The 26034-nt window shown below is 35.8% G+C and overlaps 1 protein-coding gene across 1 annotated transcript in view; it reads right to left on the minus strand.

The window, feature by feature from the left end:
* Window positions 1-8282: 8282 nt before the first annotated feature.
* LOC150086277 (pikachurin-like) overlaps window positions 8283-26034 on the minus strand; it is a 227391-nt gene continuing 209639 nt past the window's right edge. The window contains exons 12-14 of the mRNA XM_090374449.1: window positions 23948-24178; window positions 14609-14712; window positions 8283-9151 (exon numbers count right to left, since the gene is read on the minus strand). Of these exons, the coding sequence (XP_090230575.1) occupies window positions 9003-9151; window positions 14609-14712; window positions 23948-24178 (484 nt within the window). The 3' untranslated portion in view covers window positions 8283-9002. The remainder of the gene's footprint in view (window positions 9152-14608; window positions 14713-23947; window positions 24179-26034) is intronic.

Consider the following 26034-nt stretch of genomic DNA (forward strand, 5'->3'; position numbering starts at 1 on the left):
TAGATGTGCGAAAGTTTGTCTTCAGCCAGCAAATGCTTAATTGTCGGAACAAGCTTACCTCTTTTGTTGTGGAAGTGGATGAATTCAAGAGAGAGGTAGACAAATTCTTGGAAGGTATGGATGGGTGAACTGTTTTTTTTTTGGTTGATGCTATATAAGCTTTCTTTCTTGCATCATCTTGTTTCTCGATTAAAAAGTACTGCTATGTGATCAACTGCTAATGTTTCTGTTATCAGTTCATTCAAATTCCATTTATGGCATTTATGTCTTAGGCACGTTTAAAAATCAAATTGTGTGTGCAGCAGAAACATTTATTTAAAAGAGTATGTGTGTCATATTTTTCATGGTTGCTCTTTATATACTCTATAGTGTTTAACTGGCTCACACATTCAACTTTTCCATCTTTAAATTCAGACGATTGGCTTCCTTCAAAACATCAAAAAAAAAAAAAAAGAAGAAAAAACCTTCCAGCCAGTGGCAGATCTTGTGACACTTCAACCGCTTAGTTTTTATAGGGAAGTTAAAGGGTACATTTACATTTATGCAAATACCGTCCTCTGTGGCAGCTTAGTCAGCATTGTTGTCTTCCACTAGTTTGGTGGAGTGTGGGTTTGATCGTCATTGACAACTGGAGGAATCTGTAAAGTTCTCTTCATTCGAGGCTATAATTAGCCAATCTCAAGAAAAGGTTGTAGGGTTTTCCTTCTAAGTTATTCTGGATTATTGCCTGTGAACACACACTTCAACAGAATAATATGCTTACAGTTATAAGCGAATGCTTGTGGGCTGTTAGTACCATTTTTTGTATGTTATGAGTAATCTTATGATTGTTTAAGCCCTAATTATTTAGTGTTTAAGTGTTGTCCTGGAATCTGGAGAAGGTAGTGAAGGAATGGCTGCATTTTAAGGCTTTCTTCATATAATTAGCAATTATAAACTTAAACAATAAACGTGCAGTCCTAAAATACAGGAACACTTCACTGCATGCAAAAATTATTGTAATAAACTAACTGCTCAACAAGCTTACAATTAACAGGATAATTTGAAATTACAAACTTCAAAAGAACACTAATTTTGAGTTAAACAGGCTGAACATTATGGTCTGTCTTTTAGACCTTTGTTAGTGGCTGAGAGAGTCATTTTCAGATTGTAAATTACTGTTAGCCACCAACCATGGCAAATCTGCATATTGTATAGACTGAAAAACCAGTTTAGCTCATGGAGATGGGGAATTTGTACTCCTTCGGTATGAGATTGGCTAAATACAGCCTCAGCTGAGGAGGACTTTGAATTAGTTGCTTCAGTTGTCAAACAGAATCGAACTCAGATCTCTCCAAATGAGCAGCAGAACAGAGATGTATTATTCTGACTAAGCTGCCAAGCATAATCAGAATAATACAAAGGGTACTAGGAAAGTTTGCAATACAGCTTTGTTTATTTAATTTTTTCAAAGTAATTTCCTCTACATTCAATACACCTCTCCATCCTCCGAAACCAATCTTTAAACCAGTTCTGCCAAGTTTCACTAGGGAGTAAAGCACACTCGTTGTCCCAAGCCCATAGAAGGTCCTCATCACTGGAAAACCGACTCCCTTTTAGCTTCATTTTCACATGCGAGAACAGTGCAAAGTCGCAGGGAGCAAGGTCTGGACTGTAGGGAAGGTGCTCGAGAAGTTTCAGTCTCGTCGTGGTCAAATATTCGGTGCAGGCTTTGGCGCGGTGAGCTGCAGCATTATCGTGATGGAGGTACCAGGTGTCCATTCTTGACTTTGGCCGCAGGTTCTTCATAGATCCAATGACTTTAGGCAGGCATTGTTCAGTATACCACTTAGCTGTGACTGTCTTCTGCGTGTCCAAAACAACACGTTCCACAATTCCACTCGATTTGAAAAATACAGCTATCATTTTCTTCTTTACAGATCGGGATTTTCTGACAATTACGGGTGTGTCGTCATCATCAAAGACCCAAACTTTGTTTTGAGCTTTGGTCGGCAGATCGTAATAGTACAGCCAAGTCTCGTCACCTGTCACGATGTTGTTCACATACCGAGATTGTCCCTTATCAAACTTTTTTAACATCTCCCGGCACCAAGTCACACGTCGTGTCATCTGCTCTTCAGTCAGTTGATGCGGCACCCAGAGAGAACAAAGTTTCTTCACGTGCAAATGATCTTGCAGAATCGAACGAATTGCTGGTGCATTTAGGCCCAAAGTATCCTCTATCTGTTGGTAGGTCACTCGCCTGTTTTCGTCAAGCATTTTCCTCACAGCAGTAACGTTCTCCTCCGTAACTGACGTTCGTGGCCTTCTCGGCCTCTCAGAATCCTCCAGAGTGAAATTTCCCCTTTGGAATTCTCTATACCACCTGAATATCGTTGTACGATGTGGACAATCATCATCTAGTGCAAGAGTCATTTCTTCTAAGCACTGGTCTATGGTTAAACCACGCACGAAATTATACCGCAAAACTGTCCTTATCTCATTTCGTGACCACGATGCCATCGCAAGCACTTTACACTCTCACTACTAATGAATAACTGAGCCCATCGACTTGGTGCGGCGGCTACTATGCACGTATGAACATGTCTCAACATGCAGCAACAAGCAGCTTCCTGTGATTCACTGTTGCGTCATATTGCAAAACTTTCCTAGTACCCTTTGTATATATACTGTTTAACTCAAAATTAATGTTCTTTTTAGATTTGTAATTCAAATTCATAGAAATCGCAATTGCAAGTTCATTCAGCTGTTATTTTATTAATAATTCCTATTTTTAAGGTTTGGCAATAAAGTTGAGACTGGTGCTGTTGAAGTTGTGGGTTGATGACTCGCACGCTATCAAGACTTTTGTGAGTTTATTGGATAACAGTTTTCAGCAGCAGCATATTAGAGAGGCAATGAGAGGAAGCAATATTCTTGATCTCATTATCAGCAGTGATTCTCCATGCATGTTAGGGAGACAACTGAAGGAAGCAGTACTCTTGATCTGGTTATCACCACTGATTCTTCTTGCATTAAGAATCTACAGATAAAAGACCCACTGGGGAGGAAGTGATCACAGTATACTGATGTGGGATTTACTTAAAGACAACTATTATCAAGGGTAAAGGGAAGAGCCTTTTGCTTTTGTAAGGGTGGCTACACTGCTTCCAGCATAGTTGCCCTGGTGTAGACAGTTTTTTAATTCTATACAGTGGGACCATCTGATGATGTTACCAACAACAAATTCTAAATGGGAAGCATTCAGGGAAGTAATCATAGAAGCTACCAGCCTTTTTGTACCAACAAAAAAATACAAAATACTGTTCCAAGCTTAGACCTAACTGGATGTCACATGAACTGATGTGAATTGTGTCAGAGAAGAAAAATGCATGAGATGCATATAAATTATCAGTTGATACAGAAGCCTATGGTAGACATAAACCAGTCCGTAATCAAGTTGCAAAGGAGGCTAGGAAGAAGGCTATTATGAGAATTCTCTGGCAAAGACTCCTTTACTTTAACAGTGCAAGGAAGGGAGTAAATCATATTGATCCATTTGATGTGGATGGTTTAACTGTTGATGATTCTGCTCAGGTTGCATATGGAGAAGTCTTTAGGGAAGGGAATGCCAGAAGTTTATCGCACTATAACAGGGAGCTAGGTGATTTTGTGATAACAGAGTAAAGTCGAAGAGAAATTGTCAAAGGTAAACATCAAAAAGGCATCCGGGTGGATGGGATCTATCCAATTATGGATAGATCCCATCAAAGGAGGAAAGCAAATTCTTAGCCATAATTATGAGAGCATTTTTGGATTCAGAGGAGGTCTCTATGAACCAAAGATGTGCAAATGTATCCCCAATTCGCTAAGAGGGATCAAAAGGTGACAAATAATTACAAACCTATTAGCTTAACTTCTGTTCCACGGAAAATAATGCATACTGGTCTTTGTGGACTAATGCTATTAGTGGAGTCCCTCAGAGTTCTGTCCATTGTTGTTTTCCGTATTTATTAATGTTATTGATGAAGACATATCAGGCTTGTTTGCAGATGGTACAAAGGTCGGCAGGGTGGTTAATGACAGTATTGAAGGTAAGCTGCTACAACAAGATCTAGAAAAATTAGGCATGTAGGCTGAGAAATGGCAGTTGAAGTTTAATATTGAAAAATGCCAGGTACTTCATATGGGCAGCAGTAATCCCAGATTAACAAGTCAACTGTTTGGTACTACACTCAGAGTAGTGGAAAATGAAAAAGACCTTAATGGGGGGGGGTAATTGTGCAGTGAAATATTAAGTTCTCTGACCAGTGCAGACAGCTCAAGGGGTTTTGTCAATGATATACAGGAACTTTTTGAGAGCAGGGATAAGGAGGTGATTATCCCATTGTATAAGGTAATGGTTAGGCTGCATCTTGAGTACTGCATGCAGGTCTGAAGGCCATATTTTAGGAGGGATGCAGATCTGCTGGAATGTGTGCAGAGAAGGGCAACAAGATCAGTGAAAGGAACAAAAGGGTGGTCTTATAAAGAATGGTTTCAGTTTGTCAAATTGCAGTATCTGGAAACTAGGCACCTGTGAGGTGATCCAATCGAGGTATTTAAAGCTTTAAATCAATTGAGCAAACCCAGTGCTGATGGCAATCTTTCTCTTGCTCAGACTACAGATGAGGGGGCATAAATTCAAACCGAGGAAGAATGGGTGCAGGATAGATGTGCTGAAGTTTGTCTTCAGCCAGTGAGTGATTGATCATTGGAACACAATTCCATCTCTTGTTCGAAGTGTGTTCCAACAAGAGATGGAAGTAGATGGAAGTGGGTAGTTCGAATAAATTCAAGGAAGAATTAGACAAATTATTAGAAGGGATGGGATGGTCAGGTGATGTGGGAAGTTGTTTTTTTTTTTTGTATTGCAAGCAAGCTTATAAAATAAGCTTGCTTGCAATACAAAAAATTTTAGGTTTTTGTTCTATGCAATTTTACCATGATGTTTTTTAAACTTATTTGTATCTCAAAGAATATTTGTGCAGAATTTTGAGGCAAAACTCATTGCTCAGTTATTGAACCCCAGGGGCTCACATCTGGTGAGTATGGGCTTGGCACACACCCAGGGGTCCTGAGCTGGATATCATCGTTCTTCTCTTTCTTGGTGATTTCCTTCTACTTTTCTCTCTCTCTCTCTCTCTCAGGGTAACTCAGAAATTTTTTTGGCTGGTGCAGCATAAGCCTCAGGCTTCCTTGCACCATATGGATAATAATAATAATTTAAAGTTGCATGTGTTTTATTGATTGATTTTACTACATTATCCATTATGCCAACCATGACTTAAGTAACTTAAATCTTATACCAACAGCAATCTCTATCAGTATAAGTCTTAAATAACTTTCTCTTGTTTCTTTAGTTGCGGACCACTGACGTTCCAATTCCATAATTTTCACTTGGAAAGTTCACTGTTGAATGAACTGAGAATAAAACATGAATAATGTAACCAACCAGAGCATGACGTAACGAGGTGATCAGAAAATGAGAGGTGAAGTACTAGTTATTACCCTTTCACGAGCAAGACCACAAACATTTGGGCTTTCAACAGTCAATTTTCAGTATGGGTGGGCTCTGTGAAGTTGAAGTGTTTCTTCAAGAAATTTTGAAGTTTTTTAATACTGAAAAATTTTTAAAATATTAATTTCTTCTTATATATTGACATAATTTCCCAGCATTAGAGTAAAATTAGGTATCTTGGACTGTAAGACATCAAACCAAGATTTTTTTTTTTTAAACCTAGCAGCAGGCACACTGGTACAGATTTCACCAATCAAGTTTTTTGAGGAAAATTTGGTTGCCAAAATAGTTGAAAATAGAATATTTTAAAAATTTATTTTTAATTCTGACAACTATGTTAAATAGTATGATAAAAAATAATTTTTAGAGACCGCAGTCTTGTTTTCCAAAAAAGGTTTATTTGAGTGCCTTAAAGGTCAACTTTCAGTCAACTAGCGTGTGAAAACAAAATGACATGGTTGGTGCTTTTAAAGAAAATTTTAAAGAAAAAGCCTTTAAAGAAAATTTTTACAGATATACCTATCAAATGGTAAAAATAATTAATGATGCAGTGGGGTGGTGGGAGCTTTAACCATAAATGAGGAATACCAAAATTTTAATTTATGACATCAACCACAGTGCCTGCTAGAACCTTAAAAATAATAATAAAATATGATGAAAAAAAAACAAACACATTATTAATTTTTTCTTATTTTTGAAATAGTAATATCGTCTTAATTTGATTTCATAAACTTCTGGATCTGAATTCATGGAATTTCTTCAGTTTCGGCTTCTGATTGGCATAGTGGAATGGTTAGTGTGGCCGTGTGGTAGAACGTGTGTTTGAGTTGATCATGGTTCAAGCCCATGTAACTGGTAAACATAGTAATGATTGTATCTTTTTAAATATTATTATTTATAAGCTCCTCTGACTTATGTGATTGTGACAGAGTAGAAACAGAACTTATATATAAACATTGTCATTTGAAATGATCTTGAAAATATAGGTCTAAGTACGTTCTCATGAAAAGGCCAAATATGAACATTTGGACACTTCGGAAAAATGCAGCATTTTCAAAAATAGTCTGAATTTTGGTCGACCTAGAATTTTAGGTCTTATAACTGTCTTGGAATTAAACTAACTACCTCTGTTTACACAGAATTATGATTTGAAAGGAAAAAAAGAAGTCAGAATTTACAGTCTTGTAAAGGAAAATGGCATAATATGCCTCAAACACACAGTTCAGATTTGTCATAAAAATATTTTTATATAAAATGACCAAACTGAATATGCATATCAAGCATAATGCAAACAGTTAAAATTTAATGTTTTAAGTGTCAGTACAAGATAAGTAAGGAAATAAAACTAGGAACATAGGGTGCATATTTATTCACACACTTTCTTTGTGTAACTGCTCCAGCAGTAGCTTTATAACAATTTCACAGAATTCTCTACTGCACCGTACATTTCTATCTCCTCTTAACCCATATTACTTTTTAGTGAATTACACTGGAAATATTCACTTTAAACAAAATTTCAATGAGGGAGTTTAATTTATGTGAAAAATTCAACACATTTCACTCATTTTTTTGGAGAGATCCTCATGCCTGTACTGTAATTCAAGAAAATCTTGTACATTTAAACATCAGATTGTCCATTCACTATGTGAATAATGTCGGGAATGATTCGAGGGTCCATGATGAAATGAATCTTACAACATATATCTCAGTTTCAAATCTGTAAAATTAAGAATATGCAAAACCAACAAACGAATATTGGTCAGGATTTAGAAACACTATATCAGCTAAAAGCAACTGCATTATTTTTTTTTTCCATATAATAAATTTATAACACTATATATTAGGATTTTGGGGAGTTTTACACACAACAGTATTAACACTACTTTTGCATAGTTGTGTATAATGTTTGGGCAGTTACATTCAATCAGAAAAAAGATTTGCACTCGGTGCTTTACACACACTTTACTTAAACTGTCTATTGTGCACACACACATATACACTTCTTATATGTATCATTTTCTGGTGTTGGAACTTAACATACATTCTACTGCTAGACTAGGACTTCAAAGAAATTGTAGATAATGGGAAAAGTAGAACTTAGTTGCACCATATTGTTCACAAATAATTTTTTTTTTCATTTTTTTTTTTTACGATTTAACTTTCAGCTTATGGTCATCATCTAAGCAAAATATGGTCCAAAAATGTCCATTATACATCTCAGAATATTTTCAAATACTCTCCATTTGTCATAACTTCTTTCTAAAATTAATCGTGGTCATTTTGATTTGCCAGTTACTTTTTTCTTTCATATATATATATATATTTATTTATATATATATCTATATTTTTGTGTAAAAGTTACACCGTTATTTGTATAGGAATGTTTTTATTACAACAAACTCTACATACAACCTGAATTATACCACAACTGTTCCAGTCAACTTTGATTTGAGTACCAAAATGTGTAAAACATTGGGAATTTGCTAGTAGAGTGCTCAGGTAAAGGCTAATAGCACAATTTGCATTGTAGGACTAGAAAAGCATTTTATAATCGGAAATTAGGAAGTGGGCATTGGAAAAAAAAGAGTTTAATGAGGCTAGGCCAAAAAAAACTGAATATTGAAAGACAAACAGTAACTTTCTTTTTTTTTCTTTCTCTCTCTTTTCTAAAACAACTTTATACTTGGGCAGACATTGTCTAGAATAATGTAATAATAAACTAATATATATATATGTATATATATCGTATAAAATTACTGAGGTAGAAAATATGGGAGAAATTTTCAGATTGTATTGTGCAATATTTAGCTTTTTTTAACCGTTTGAGCCTCATTAACCAGTGTGGTACATATGTCTGCCAAAAATGAAAATGAAACACTGAGGATTTGCAAGCTTCTTGAGGGAGGGGTGGAGGGAGAAAGAAAAAAATAGCCATGTTTACAGAGGAGCAGTGGAACAATAAAGCACATCACTATAGTCTGCTTTTTAAGTTTCTTCTCTTAATCAAATGTACACTCTTAACCACTCCTTTTTGGTGGGTGCAGGGATCAGATGCACAAAAAAGTATTATTCTTGCATACCAAAGCCGCACTTTGCTTCACGGAAGGGAAAGGACTGATGGGAATCGAGCAGGAAGAAGCACCAACTGAACACTTATTAACCTAGTGCGCCATCTTTTAGAAATGTATGAACTGATGTGATCACACAGAAGGCACTAACACAACATGTAGGGGAAGGTAACAAAATTGAAGCCTGTAGAAAAGTTCCTCCATGGCACATGTGAAAATACAAACTACAACGATCTGATGCAGCTCTGGCTGTTCTCCTAACAGTAAATATATCATAGTGAACAACACCAGGTCTGTGCCTCAGCTGTGTATCAACAGTCTGTACGTGTTTCTGCAGCTCGTACTGAGGTCGGTACTGTAGAAAACATGTTCCTTATAGTTCGGATACACAATGTCTACAGGCATGGCTGAATATTGATCCCTGTTGATGCATGTGTGATGAGACGGATGTGATAGTCCGTTGAGAGAGTCACATTGGCCAGGCAGCCTACCAGTCCTGAATGGTATTTATTTAAACTCAAATGTACTATGTCTTCCATTCCACCTGAAAATAACAGAACTCAATTAACAAACGTTTAAAGCCAATATCATCAAGACAACAACAATGATAGATACTTTAACAAAATATTAAAAATTACAAATTTATAAAAATTACATTTCATTCATTAATGTATTTCTTTACAATTCTTATCAATATTAAACTAGCATTTTTTTTGGGATTAATTATAAAATGGTATATGAGCATTACGAAAATGAGGTAAATTTTCTTTTTATAGGGAAATGTTATTGTCTACAGTGTGAACAAGTCCAGTGATTCTTGAACTTACACTATTAATGTATAATTATAGTATACAATTAAAATTAAGCGTTTTAATTAAAAGTCACCAGGGCTTATCACTCTAAAGATGAAAAATTAGGCTGTTATAGTAGTATTTCATTTTTAAAATAAATGGTGGAGTAATCTTTTGGCAATGCCATTTGTTTGTGTGTAGTTCAATTCCAGAGTAATTTGTTGTAAAGGCAAACAATGGGAAGCCTAAAAAACCCTATATACCTCATTTATCGACCACCTCTAATAATACCTAATTCTTCTCTTATTCAGTAAATTTTATAACCTATAAAGAACTGCTCTTGTAAATTACAGCTAGGTTGCTGGTTGTAAAATACTTGCATGAACTGGTGACCAGTCTGATGTCACTTTAGAACAGTTGAGAGGTTGTTTGTTTTTTTGGAGCATTAGCAACTAAGGCCATATTGCTCCGGGATATGCGGTGGTCATTCCCTGACCTTTCCGCATCCACAGTATTTGGTGGTGATGGGCTCGAACCCCGGTCTAATCAAGAAGCGTATGCTACGCACTGCTGCTCCTTCCCACCTGGCTACGGAGGCGCCTAGAACAGTTGAGAGAAAAGAGTTAGAAAGTATCCAATGTGGGTATAGCTGGAAAAATGTATGCTTGATCTCTTCCACAAACAGCAACTTATTGATGTGCACAAACAACAGATTTAATTCCACACAACAAAGGGGTTTTGCTGCCATTATAACTAGCTCATCAATTGTATGACTAAAATAAGGAGAAAAACAACAAGAAGCTAAAAGTCAGTTCAATTAACAAACTAAATGTTATTTACATTTTAACTACTAATGCTGTTTTTTTTAATAACTGAAAGGTTTAATTAATATTCATTGAAAGTGCTGCTACCTCGTTATTATTATTTAATTGTAATTTTCTGGAATAACTATCTCTCTAAAATTCAAAAAAAATACTGGTACCTCTCAATCGTTGAGATTGCTGGATTTTAAAGAGTTTACTGTATTTTCAATTGCCCTGAAGATGAATTTTTGTATTAAAGTGGAGGAAAAAAGTTAAATGTTAAAACATTTAACTTTTAATGTACTAATATGTGAGAAGTAACAATAAATTTTATTGACTGTGCCATATTTTTGAATGTGTGGTATTTCTTTTAAATAAAAGATGCCTTCAAAACAACTCTTTGAGCAAAATATTTGTAGTACATATTTTGTCACTTTATATATTTATTACTGATGTTAAAGTCATATTTTACCCTTTCCTGTGTGAGCTACCTGAATATGTGTGGGATCCTTGTTGTGAGTTTTAAATAAGGGTGTGTTCTGTGAATTTATTTTCTCTACTGTATTTAGAAGTTTTATAAAAATTAAAACTTTGTACATACATACTTTAAAATATTCATTTCCTCATATACTTGATTACTCATCACTAAAGTAAAATTATTGTCAAAAATGAAATCAGAATTTTAAAAAAATCAAAAATATCCTCTGAAGCAATAAAATCCTCCACATTTATTTATGTATTGCTCAATTCAATTTCATCAACTTCTAGATCTAAATTCCAAATAATTTTGGCATTTTTTAAGCCAAACAGTGGCTAGTGGGTGCAATGTCCTTGACTGATTTTCAAAGTATTTTTTTGCTGCTATCTGTTAGCCTTATTTACTATTAGTTGTAATGCAGATGATAGCATTCACTAGCCAAACTTCAAGGCAATTCATCATGAAATCTCACGTGAAATCTGTAGCTTTACATATTCACTCCTAAAGTGGAAATTACTATTTCTACATATTGGAAAAGTGCAGCAAAATTTATTTGAATAAATAATATTTTTTTTTTAAAAAATAATTTTGAGCAATATTCATCAGAATGAAATTTTGGTACAATATAATTATTATTAGCCATATGGTGCAAGGAAGCCTGAGACTTATGCTGCACCAGCCAAAAAAAATTTCCGAGTTACCCTGAGAGAGAGAGAGAGAGAGAGAGAGAGAGAGAGAGAGAGAGAGAGAGAGATAGAGAGAGAGAGAGAGAGAGAGAGAGAGAGAGAGAGAGGAAGAAGAAGAATGATGATATCCAGCTCTGGGTGTGCCAAACCCATACTCACCAGATGTGAGCCCCTGGGGTTATTAATTAGTGCTCTCCCAAAAAAAGTGTGTAAAGGATTGCATCACTGCCTTTTCTAATTTTATTTCATAACGTATCATTTTATCTTCTTCCAATTTTCATGTATCATTTAATTTTTTAATAAGTTAATAAAGGGTAAATTTGTGCTTAATATATCTTTACTTTTATAGCCTGTGTATAATATTCCTCCTATTTTTGCTAATTAGAATCACTGTTTTATAGAATTAAAATTCAATTCACAAATGTGATCACAATGACCGGCGCTTACTACACATCATACAGTGAACAGTACTTTACTATGGTGAGTCCATTGTAACATGATTTGATTGTACAGTGAACCAATTGTAAAGTGGGGGTCCATTGTATTTTTAACTATTTATGTGAAACTTCGGATAATTGGGGCAGCCGCTTAATTGGGCCAAAATGCACTAGTCCCGATGTGTCCCAAATAATCGGAATCGACTGTATATTGAAATAAAAACAGAAAATACAGTATAATTGTTTGAGAATATTGATATGGAAAGGCACACAAAAGGACCTGATTTTATTTACAGATTTAAAAAAAATAAAGAAAAATTAAAAAACAAGTGGTGTCTGTCACAAGCCATGCTAGCAGATGAAGGTTAAGGAAGAATTAAGACATATTATTAGAGAGGATGGACAGATGAGGTGGGGTGTTTTTTTTGGCAGATGCTGTATAAGCTTGCTTCTTTGCATCATTTTCCAGTGTTAATAATTATAATAAAAATAACAGTTGTGGATTTTGCAGTATAATTGGTAAAACAAATTTCATTTTAACAAATAAAACTTGATATTTATTTTATGACCAGTTTTAATGAAATAAATTGAAATATAACAGAAAATAATTTCATACTGTACTAAATTAACATGACGCATGGCAATAAAGTTTGCGGACTGGTACAATAAACAGAACACAAAGTGGAGCTCAAAAATGATTTTATTTTTATTCAAAGTAATCACCATCTGATTGAATGTACCTATTAAACCATTCTAAAAGATTCTGAAAAGTCAGCAAAGGCATCCAAGGAATGGTGTTCAGTTCAGTGGTTACTTTTTTCTTTGTCCTCGATATCCTGAAATTTCTTTCCCTTGAGAGCAGTTTTTACCATGGGAAAGAGGAAGAAGTCCACTGGTGCTAGATCAGGAGAGTAATTGGAACGGTTGATTTGTATGATGCCATGTTTTGTCAGAAATAAATAAGATCTTTATTGTAAAGTTCACCGGTACACGCAGGTACCACGACCCTACAATACCCTTCACGTCACCATGCCAGGGGTGTCTTCACAAAAGTGTGCAGAATGGGTTGGGGGCATTGTCGTTCAGCAAGAACTGGCTGCCTTTCCCTTGAAATTGTAGACTCACACAGGGTATGTGCTTCAATAGTCTTTTAAGCACCTGTACATAGAACATAGCATTGACTCTCTCCCTTTCAGGCACAAATTCCTTGTAAATTACACTGTGTTTTTCAAAAAAACATGATGAGCATTGTCTTGATTGAAATTTTTGGGTTTTGGTGACAATTTTGAAGTCCACTACATGCTCTGTTAGTTCATCTCTTTGTTGTACTGAAACACTCGACACTCATCTCCAGTGACAATGCAGTTTAGGAAATAAGGATTGTCTTGACAAGTCTTCGTATGATGACATTCTTCATTGCTTAAGCTCACCCTTGAGACTGTGCAGCACAAGTTTTGCATAGAGCTCCTTTTCCCTAAATCTTCATGCAAAATTTGATTAATCTTCTTCTTATTCATATCCAACTCATCAGCCATTGTTCTGAAGGTCAAATGATGATCTTTTGTTAAATTTATTTAACTTTTACAACTCTGGTCTCATTTTGAGAGGTTGACGAATATCCACTTCTTGGGTCATCACAAACATCCTCATGTCCATCTTTGAACCACTAACACCATTCAAATACAACACACTAGTTTAGCTTAATTTTTCATCACTATAAACAGTTTTTTAACATTTCATGTTTCTGTTGCAGATTTTGGTTTAATGCAAAAATTTGATATTCGTTCATTTTTCCACCAAAAAATTGTGACATGGAACATTAACACTACTAACGAAACTGGTTGTTGCTTGCAACCTCTCAACCTACTGGACAATCTCTGTACTACCTTTGTTGGAGGAAGTGTATTGAACTACAACATAACCACTTCCATTTATTTTCAAACTCATCAAACACGGCCACAGTAGCACCAGTCTGGGAACTTTATTGCCACACCTTGTATACATTTTAGTCTTTTACTACACTACTTTTCTAGATACCTTCTTGATTCTTTGGGGCTCAAGGGTATATTTGCATGCCTAGGTCACATTGACTGATGGCACCCCCCTTATGCCGATGCAAAGATTTTCATTTTTTAGAATGATTAATTTTATCAATTTGTGCCAAGGTTTAGGGGGCAACAACACCCCTAAACCTCGGTGCCCCTAGGCCACTGCTTACTCGGCCTTACTCTAAAGCTGGCCCTGAGTGTATTTCTACCAATAAAGAAGGTGGCTAAAAATATATCATACTACAATTCAGTCTTAAAATTCACAAGTTCAAGCTGAATGAAAATCTGATCATATACATACATCCTAGTGATCATATACATACATCCTAGAAATCAAGGATGTGTGTGTGAGTGTATGTGTGCACCTCGGTCTGTTCTAGTGATACAAACTATGGAGTGATAAAAGTTTTACAGGTATGGGGAGACTTTTACAGTTTATAATTTAACCTGAGTTTTTCTTTGGTTTTTTAATCCTTTTTGCTCAAAATTATAAAATTTTAGGTAAAATAAGGAAGAGATTACAAAATATAACCTTTAAAAATTCAGATTTCATTTTAATTCTTTTTAAATCTCTTTTTTATTAATCCTTTTTAACAGTGAATTATCAATTTGAATTAATTAAATTCATTTACTGAAATAAATAAATGATTAATTTATACAAAACTGTTTTTATTTAGAGTTTATAACTTCTCTGCTTTTTACAGAGAAGTTAGTTTGAGTAGTATGATATTGTATATAAATAATAATAAATATCTTACCTAAATATAAACCATTGTTGATGTTCAATTGGTTTAGTGATCCAGGAGATACCCCTGTCATTACTACCCCATTATCAACAGTTAATGATGATTCTTGTTCAATTCTAAAAGGGATAACAGCAAGTATTTATAATCTTGTACTTATATCTTGCAAAATGAAATTTAACCATCAGCATTGACTTCTGAATTAAAACAAACTTATATCTATTTACATTAAATCAAACATCAAAGAAAATGAAAAAAAAAAAATAATAATTTTAATGGAATTTATTAATTATCAGGCAAGTAGGTAGCGAGAAAGTAGTTTTTATTAAAAATGCTATGACTGTAACACTTCAATTATTTTAATACAGCAAAACTATGTTGCCTATTAAACAATTATTAAGTTGAGGCTTATCTTGATCTACACTGGTGTTCAGAGAAAGTGCATCACCTAGGAATTTCAAATTTCTAACCCTTTTTAATGATGGTATGTTATATTAATGACTAGCATCACAAATAGGAATATAAACAAAAGATATTTATTAATACAGTCAGTCCTCGTATAGCACGATAGTTGTGTTCCTAGAAACTTCGTGCAATGCAAAATCGTGCAATACAAACAACAGGCCCTATGGGAAAAATAGAGTTAGGTGCCGACCACCCAAGATTGAGCTCACATTTGTAACCAAAACATTACCAAACACAATAAATAATCGTAATAAAATACGTAAGTATTTTAATAGAAGCAAAAGTATTAGCAATATTTTGTAATAAAATATTGCTAATACTTTTGCTTCTATTGTAAGCAAACTTGTTCTTTGTTTGATTTTTCTATCAAACAGATGACAGCCGTTCCATCTCTTCGAATTCTTTGTGTCTTAATCTAATGGATTTTAATTACACTTTGAGTTGTTCCTGCTATGAAAGTTGTTTTTATTTTCTCTGCATTCTTTGTAATTCTCGGCGTTACCTCATTTAGGTCTGTAGCACGTGCAATATCACATGGTCTTTCATTTCGCTCAAAGCGTTTCGCAATTTCATATTTTTTCTCTATCGACAGAGGCGGACTGGCTATAAGCCTTACCGGGGAAACCCAGGTGGGCCGGAGGCTGGTGTGATTTTGGCCATAAACTAGTATGAGGCCACTACAAATTTTCCTGGGTAAGAATTTTTGACCCAGTCCGCCTCTGTTTATCGATATTGCTCTTCTTTTTCTCCCTGAATCTGCAGTGTCTTCACCAGGATGCTTCCTTTTCACACCTTTTAAGTATTTTACTTATTTTTAGGGAATAAAGCACAATTACAAAACGAGCAGGCACGCTTGATATACATAAACAAAGCTGCGTGCGTGTAGCAACTGAATAAACAACACCATAAAGGCATAGATACACTATTAACACCTCACATTTTACTAAAGCAAATTTCTGGGGGTACTACCATAAAATAATAAAAACAATTTCCAGTTGCTTTCCTGCTAGTGAATCTGTTATAAACTGGTAGTAAACTCGATCTAATTGCATTTGCGATAATACCGATAGCTGGAATTTTATGTTATTATGGTTAAATGCGATTCCCCTTCACTGATATAAAAAACATAAATACATTTTCAGAATCTTCTCTTCATTCCTATCATGTTGCGTTCGGTTGGGGTAATACCGCGTTCGACTGCCATTTCTTGTAAACACAAAGGCGAATCGTGCATAGCAAATTCGGTTCGTGTTATATAAGATATCATTCCCCTATTTATAAATCGTGTACAATCGAATTCGTGTAGTGTAAACACGTGTTATACGAATACTGACTGTAGGCAAAGCAAAGTAATATTTGAGAGGTGCTCTCAAAATATTCCAAAATGAGCATTTTCAACCTTTATAAACAGTTTTGATAAACATGACAATTATGGCTGAAATGTTATCAGAAGCCCTCAGTTTCAGTTTATCATTTTAAATGGAAAACAAAATGAAAAGTTCACCAGGTGGAAACTAATTTTTAGTTGAACCGCCTCTGGCCCTGATGACAGCAGCACACCATCAAGGCATTAACAAGATCAATTTCTGAAGATTATCAAATGATAGTTCATGGTTCCAAACACAAATTATGAAGTTCATGAAGGGTCTTTGGTTTCTTTCTGGCAACTGCAGATTCCACACGATGCCAACAGTTCTCTATTGGATTCAGGTCCGGGCTGTTTCCTGGCCAGCTAACAGTTGTAATGGACTGTTCTTCCAACCATTTTTTCACTTTTAACAAATGTAAACACACTACTGTCGAACCTCTAATGCAGAAATGAAGCTAAAGTAACTACAGAAGTGCTTACTTACACTTTTTGCCCGATGACAAGGAGCAGTCATCCTGAAAGATGCAGTTACTTGGCAGTTTGAAATGGTCTCTAACAGTTGGCATCAATTTGACTTCCAATATAGCCAGGTATCCATTCGCATTTACAGAACCTTTTATAAACTGCAGGTGGCCTACTCCGTGATACGAAATGCACCCCCATATCATTTGGCTGGTAGGGAATTTCACTGTAGACACCATATAGTCTGGATGGTATTCTTCACCACGTCTACGGCAAATCGTTTGTCTCCCATCAGAGCCGTGCAGGTTGAATTTCTTCTCATCCGAGAAAATAGCTGACTTCCACTGTTCGGGGGTCCATTTGACATGCTCCTTACACCAAATTAATTGGGCCTTCTTCTTAGGATGACAGGCTACAAGTCCATTTTTGAAGAGGCATTTTCTGACTGTTATTGCACTTGCTACCACTCCTGTATGTTCTTCCGATTCTCTTTTCAGCTCAGAAGATCAAAGCTTTATGGTTTTTAAGGCATAAGCACTTCAAAATGCGGTCCTGTTTTGGCAGAGAGACTTGTTTGCATCCGGTTCCTTTTTTCCTATCAGCAGAACCAGTATTCTTGAGTTTGGAAAGAAATATACTCACTGCTGACTGCTTACAAGATAATATTATCAACAGTGGCGGATTAAGGATAGTTGGGACTCTAGGCAAATTATATTTGGGGGTCCCCCCCCAAAAAATAATAAATAAATAAAAGTTAGGTGGCAAATAAATGAAATTTTGTACTTTTGAATTTTTTGCTTAAATTTTCGCTTAAATTAATCAAGATTTTTATGATGTTTACTGAAAACATTAATCTATTTTATAACACTATAGGAAAATGTCTTGTCTTGGGGCCCTCTCAAAGCCTGGGGCCCCCTAGGCACGTGCCTCATTGCCTTAATGGGTAATCCGCCACTGATTATCAGGGAAGAACTCCCTTCCTCACATAATGCAACAATAGCACTCTTTCTTTGTGGCGTCAACTGCATGTAACTCGCTATCCTGACACAAGCATGGAATGGCTGCAACTCTTGCAAAGTACGCTTATATAGTTGAAAGAAACAGCTGATGCAATATTACGTCATCACCTACGCGTGTCAATCTTATCTGATGCAATCTTAAGAAATATTGCCATATACTTACGTTATTCAGACAACAATTACAATTTTAAGGGGTGATGCACTTTCTTTGAACACCAGTGTATATATATTTTGTGGGCTGTAGAATTTCAACTGCCATGAATAAACATGATAGTCTTTAATACTCAAGCAGAATAAACTTCTTTAGCCATAAAACTGCCTGAAGAAGCATTATTTCCATACAAATAACAAACATCACATTATCTTCCTTTTGGCAGTTTCTAGCAGTGGAAAAAAATTACATTACTGATTGTTGAATTTAAGACCAATGAACTGTACAATTGAAGAGCAATTAATTAAAAATCCTTAAAAGATATGTCAGTAATAATATAGAATATAAAATTATCAAGCGAGCGGAAACATGAATGAATAGGTAATAGCTGGTGATTTTGCATCAGAACAGACCAAAAGTAAAGTGAGATTTATGCTTTTTGGATATTCTGAACGATCTACTAATGTGCCCACCTGAGCTATACCCTTGGGTGGGCACATCAGAATCACATGAGCTTTTATTAAACAAAGTTTCTATTACCCAAGTCAGCTAGCTAAAACACAAAAGTAACACAAAAGTCAGTTAGCCAAAATGCAAAAGTAACCATCTTAATCTTTTGGAAAAATTTCTGGGAAGTGTTAAAAACCAGAACTTTACATGTAATACAACAGCTCAGCACCTTATTAAAAATGTGCTATTTAAGTAATAACAGTAATAATGTAACGTAAAAAAGTACACTTCTCGGTTGGTGCATTCAGAACTTTTTTTTTTTGTTTTTAAACAGTTCTGTTAAATGCTACAAAAGAATAAAATTATAAATTTATTAATTTAGTGCATACTAATTTACTGTATTTCCTTTAATAAAAACTTTTTAAAATCAATCCACACATACTTTTTTATTGCAATTACTGTAGGTAATAAATACTGTACAGTAATAAATCAATTCCAAACTTTACAATCTGGTTATATACTGTCTTCCATGATTTCCCTTCTTGCTCTAAGATAATGAAATTTCTTTATTTGAAATCGATGACTAATAAACTAACATTTGTTTATTTTTGTACAAATGTTTCAACATGCTGAACATGAATGTTTGATTGACCTGAAAAAAGGTGCCATTACCTAAACTTCCCATAAAAATGATCTAGATAAAGCAGTTTGTAAAAGCCTTAGTCAAAGAGAGACTGTTTCAGGTATCTACATGATAAATTTCTGGTTCTTTCAGGAGCCAACTTCATTATTAAGGGTTTTGTGGGTCCTTGGGTAAGAAAATTGACTTCAGATGAACAGTTTGATAGAGCAGTGAATTCTGCTGAAAAAGAAGCATGGACTGCCTTTAAGAATGTTATTAACCAGTTTTTAGGAACTAACAAGGGCCAAAATTACTAACATACCATCAGCAGTGTTCAAATAAATTCAGAGCAATAAACTTCACTTCTTGCATACACATCTGGAATATTTCTCTGAAATATTCCAAATGTGAATTATGAGGGGAACAGTTTCATCATGGAAATGGAAGCAGGTATGAGGAAAGGTGGAACATTAGTATGATTGCTGATTACCATTGGATATTACAATGGATAGCTTTAGAAGTGATACATAAAAGAAATGTAACAAAATGTAACTTTCAGAATAAGATACACAGATTTCACAAAGTGGATAAATATTTCTCTATTTCGATTTCTCTATTTCTCTATGTGGATAAATAAAGATGATGAATATTTCTCTTGCATTGATATTGTTATTTTGTACAATTTTTTGTTTGTATTTTCTTTAACAAGCAAAATAATTATATGTTATTGTTAATTTAAGTTGGTACAAAATGTTCTTCATGTTAAAATATAATAGTTTCATTTATATTACTGTTTTCTTTCTTCCCATTATGTAAAAATTCCATATACAAAGAAAAAAATGAACCCTCTAGCCAGCACATAAATTAAAATCCACACACACACACACTTGGAAAAATAATGCCATTTATAATCTTAAAAAGCTTCAAGAAATAATTTAAAATTGTTCATGTTTTGATGTCACCTTTAACTTCAATCTTTTCTGAACTCAACTGGGGAAAAAGACACAGTTCATAAACCACTGGTATACCCCAAAACTGTCCTCCTTCCACTCTTGCACATCAAACTGGATTTGATGGAACAGTTTGTGAAAGTTTTATCTCAGGAAGGTCCCTGCTTCAACTACCTTTGTACTAAATTCCTGTTGATTACCCAAGAGAAGCTAAAACTTTTGTTGGACCTGCGATTTGCAAAATGATGAGGGATCGAGATTTTGAGGAACTATAAATAAAAGAGAAAAGCAGGCATGGATTAGCTTCAGGTCTGTAGCTGAGAACTTCTTAGGGAATAACAAGGATCCAGACTACAAGAATGTAGTTAAAAATATGTCATAAAACTTCAAGAAGCTGGGTTGCAACATGAGTGTCAAGATACACTTTTTTACACTCTCATATAGCCTACTTCCCACAAAATCTAGGAAGTGTTAATGAAAACCAGGGTGAGAGGTTTCACTTTCACCAGGACATTAAAGACACAGAGATGAGGTACCAGGGCAGGTGGAATGTCAGCATGTTGGCTGATTATTACTGGATGCTGAAAGGACCGAAACGTAGAAGGATCTGCAAGAAAATCAAAGAAACGAAAATTTGATCCACTGTAAATCAGTTTTAAAAATAAGAGGCGAGTGTTTAATGGACTATGCCCACACTGCCCTTTTTAATAGTGTTTTCAACAGGTATTTAAATATAAAATTCTGGTAAGAGTAGCATTTTGTTAAAGCAAATTCTGAAACTAATGGCAATCAATAACAGCATTGATGCAAATAAACCACATGCATAAAAGCTATTGTTGTACTGAAGGTAGCAAATGCAAAAGACTGCATTTTGTATCTTCAATATACAACAAATAACTTTAATTATAAAAACAATTATATACAATAAAAAATCTAAAAATGGAAACAACCACCAACGAAAAATTGATATTTATAAAAATTCAATTTTTTAGTATACTTTTCAAAAATGGAAAGAAAGCTTATGAAATCATGTTTGCATGTTCCACACAACTAATTACATTTTGATTCAAACCAAATATACAACAATGAAATGAAGAGTCAGTTTGAATGAAGCAATTATTAGAGGAGCCTGATAGGAAAAGGAGTCATTTTGATTTGCTATTTTGAAACAAGATCAGTCTTATGGACAGTTTATGCCTTTACAGTCTGATCCAAACATAATTTACAGTATTTATGAATGAAAAACCACCCAACAAACAAGACTTGGGGGTCGGGGGCTGGGGAAGGCACCCCAGGAACCATAAAAGGAATGCAAAATTGTGTATTAATTTAAGGGTAGTAATCATAGACAGGATGATGTAAGACAATAGATACATATAATAATAGTAAAGGAAAATAAATGCGTAGTATACATATGTATGTACACTGAAAAGACAGGCGCCTCCGTAGCCAGGTGGGCAGGAGCAGCAGTCCGTAGCACACACCTCTTAATTATACCGGGGTTAGAACCCGTGTCCACCTAATACGGATAATGTGGAAAGGTCAGGGAATGACCACCACATATCCCCGGAGCAATATGGCCTTAGTTGCTATTGCTCCTAAAAACCAAATAACAACAACTGAAAAGACAGAATTCATGAAATCCTGGTTCCTGGGCAACACGACACTGTCACCCCTCTTGCTAGTGGATGAACCCAAGCTTGACAGATATATAGGTACACTCAGTAGCGTAGCTACCCTTTTTCGGGCCTGGAGGCAAAGAATATGTTCAGGCCCCTACTTAATTAATGAAAATTGCAAAAACAGGAGGCAGCCAAAGATGCAGGGCCCCTAAAGGGCCCGCAGACAATTGCCTTGCCTGCCTACATGGTATCTATGCCACTGGGTACACTGCATTCACGTAGATGGTAATTCAATGTCAATATGGATAAATATTGTGAGTTAACCAACTTTGAAAGAGGAATGATAGTGGGCCTGACGCATGGGTCACTTTATCATGGAGGTGGTACAGAAATTGCACTATCCCCATTCAACAGTATCAAGAGTGTATTGAGAATACAACATTTCCAAAATAACATCTCATTGTGGACAGTGCTATGGGCAGAGAAAGGTGGTGGATGAAAGTGGCCATTGACATCTGTCTCGCACTGTTTCAGCCAACTGGAGAGCAACAATAGCACAAATCACTACTGACTTCAACGAGGGAGGTGCCAGAAACATCTCCACCAAGAACATCAGGCGATCATTAGCCGTAATAGGTTATGGGAGCCAGCGACCCACCAGAGTCCCATTGCTAACACCACGACACAGGACTGTATGCCTCAACTGCATGAAAGAACGTCGGCATGGACTTTGGATAATTGGAGACGGGTCTCCTGGTCCGTTGAGACCCGTTTCCAGTTATTTTTAGCGGATGGGAGGGTGCATATCTGGCAGAAACTGCACGAAGCTATGCACCCATCATGTCAACAAGGAACTGTTCAGGCAGGTGGACAGTTGGTGATCTGGGATGCGTTCAACTGGCACATGTTGGGACCTCTGGTATGTCTAGATGTATCTCTGAATGGTTCAAGCTATGTGTCCATCCTTGCAGACCATCTGCATCCCTTCATGGCCATCATGCACCCACAGGGCAAGGGTCTCTTCGAGCACGAAAATGCACTTCCACTCAGAGTTGTGGTGGCTAGAACATGGTTCAAAGAGCATTCTGCAGATTTTACCACCATGAAATGGCCTCCCCATTCACTGGACACGAACCCTGTGGAGCATCTTTTGGATACTGTGGAAAGGTCCGTTTGAGCTTTGGATCCTCCGCTCAGGAATGCAACGGAATTATGAGCAGCAGTGCAGCAAGCATGGATGGAAATACCTGTGTAATGCTTTCATGAACTAGTGGACTTAAATCCTCGCCGTGTGACTGCCCTTATCTAGGCAAAAGGTGAGCCTACCCATTACTAGGTAGGTATCCCATGATTTCTGTCCACTCAGTGTATATCTAACTTTGTATCAGGATAGGCTATCTTGACTTCTTGCCTGTAGTTCTAACTGGTGATGTTAACAAACATTTGGAAGTCATAATAGATGGCAAAATATCTTGTCCATTTTTCACAAAAAAATGGCTAATGCTGTGTACAGTACACATGTATCAAATAATACACAAAGATGGGGACCAGCCATAAAAGTTCAGAGGTTGAACACAAAAGCAATTACAATAGTATTGGTAAAATGACTCAAAGGAAAGAATCCATAAATTATAACCTCTCAAGGAAGGAAGGGATAGAAAAGTAGAGTTGTGGGGAGGTCATGTAAAGGACACAAGGTAAATGAAGCAAAACTTCCCCCTCTTCAACATAAGAGCAATAATGCTTTCATTTGTTACCAGACTGACATCGATCTCATTATCCTTTGATTCTTAATCTATGGTGTGCACAAATATTTGGTGTACCAAATGCATTAGTGTGAAAAAAAAACCCCACAAAGTGAATGTTTGTAAAATGAGGAGTTAGGGTATATAGACAGGGACCATAATAGCGGACACCCTAGTATCCTCCATTTCAGTGTTTTCTTTCAACACAGTGAATAAGAAAAATATTTTAATTTCTAGATTGAACTAAAGTGTAAAATAGGCTCAGTTAGTTCTACATCAAAATTGCTAATACGGCAAGGCATAACAGGTGAATGGAAATGAAAGTTCTGGGTTGCTTGTAATAGTGTAATAAAAAAAAAATAGGAACAAAAAGAATCAATAAAGTTTTTAGTATGAATTACAATTTCCCATTATTCAGATATACAGTATTAGTCTTGTTCCCTGGGTAGAAATAATTTATTTTTCTTCAAATATACCAGGGAGAAATTATGAACATTACCTGATGGCTCGTACAGTATGCCATTTCCCATCATCCATCCTTGAGGTATTATACACAACAACTGCTTCTCCTGATCCTAAATTATACTGTAGATGAAGGAAGCCTTCTTTTAAACCAATAGAAAAGAAATCACTTGAAGGAGACATGTCTCTTTTTCCCGACCAGAAAATGAGGCCACTGGGAGCAAAAGAACGGAAACGTAATTTCACATCTACTTTGTTACCTCGAATTCTGAAATACAAAAATTAGGGCTATGATTAATAAATTCACATATTCACTTAGACAGACATCTAATATTTAAAATAAATTTAAAAAGTAAATTTGCTGCTTTTTTTTTTTTTTTTTTTTTTACTAAGCTTTTACTAGAAACTAAGTCTGGAATTTTCATGAAATACCAAATCAATTCATATACAGTATATCACATATGCAATATTGAGGTTTCTAGAAACAGCTTACTGCATTCATATCTTCATGAATGACACATGAAGTGTTAATGTATATTCTAATTATTTACATAAACTTGCTGCTCTCAATGTAGTTTTCTTTCTATACAATAACCTGAAAATGGTATCAGCACTGTTTTTTTAAAACTGTTTTTTAATTTCCACCCACAAGATGTACCAAAGATGCTTTCTAATGTGATTTTAAATACAAGTTTTATATATTAGCATTAGCATTAGTAGAGGCATATGATGCAAGAAAGCAAACTTATATAGCATCAACAAAAAAAAAAAAAAAAAATCCATTTTACTCATATGCTCCAAAAGTTTGTCTAGTTCTGCCTTGAATTTATTTAAGCTGTCAACTTCCACAAAGACAGATGGAAGTTTGTTCCAGCAATCAACCACCCGCTGGTTAAAGGCAAATTTCCACATATCTATTCTACAACTGTCTTTCCTCAATTTCAATTTATGACCCCTCAGGTGTGTAATCTGAGCAAGAGGAAGAATCCCACCAGTATTGAGCTGGATCAATCCATTCAAGGCCTTATATACCTCAATCAGATCACCTTGCAGGTGCCTAGTCTCCAGATGCTGCAATTGCAGAACTTAAGCCTTTCTTCATAAGAGCAACCCTTTGTTTCCTTCATCAATCTTGTTGCCCTTTTCTGTACTCATTCCAGCAGCTCTACATCCTTCCTAAATGAGGCCTCCAGACCTGTATGCAGTACTCAAGGTGTGGCTTGACCATTGCCTTATACAAGAGGATAGCATTTTAGCATTAGCATTAGTAGAGGCATTTGATGCAAGAAAGCAAGCTTATGCAGCATCAGCCAAAAAAAAAAAAAAAACCCACTTCCACTTCACCCCTCTGTTTGTTCAAAATACCTGTCCAGCTGAGCCTTAAACTTATTTAGGCTATCAACCTCCACCACAAGGGATGGCAGTCTGTTCCACCAACCAACCACCCGCTGGCTAAATGCAAATTTCCGCACGTCTATCCTACATCTGTCTTTCCTCAATTTGAATTTATGCCCTCTCAGGTGATTTTTCTGAGCTAGAGGAAGAATCCCATCAGCATTGAGCATGCTTAAACCATTCAAGGCTTTATACACCTCTATCAGATCACCTCGCTGGTGCCTAGTCTCCAGACACTGTAATTTGCAAAACTTAAGCCTTTCTTCGTAAGAGCACCCCTTTGTTCCATTCACTAATCTTGTTGCCCTTCTCTGTACTCGTTCCAGCAGCTCTACATCCTTCTTGAAATGAGGCCTCCAGACCTGTATACAGTACTCTAGGTGTGGCCTGACCATTGCCTTATACAATGGAATAATCACCTCCTTATCCCTGCTGGAAAAATTCCTGTATATCATTGACAATACTCCATGAGCTACTCTTGCAGCCCGTGTGCACTGCTCAGAGAACTTCATATCTGCCTGCACAATCACCCCCAAGTCCCTTTCATTCTCTACCACTGTCAGTGTAGTACCACAGAGTTGATACGTTGCTCTGGGGTTGCTGTTTCCCATGTGTAGTACTTTACATTTGTCAATGTTAAACTTCATTTGCCACCTCTCAGCCCATCTGCTCAACCTTTCCAGATCCTGTTGCAGCAGCATAGTGTCAGTAGTGTCCTTGACAACCCTG

Source organism: Mastigoproctus giganteus, chromosome 5 (genome assembly GCF_048544385.1).
Source record: "Mastigoproctus giganteus isolate SK-2022 chromosome 5, ASM4854438v1, whole genome shotgun sequence".
Classification (NCBI taxonomy): Eukaryota; Metazoa; Arthropoda; class Arachnida; order Uropygi; family Thelyphonidae; genus Mastigoproctus; species Mastigoproctus giganteus.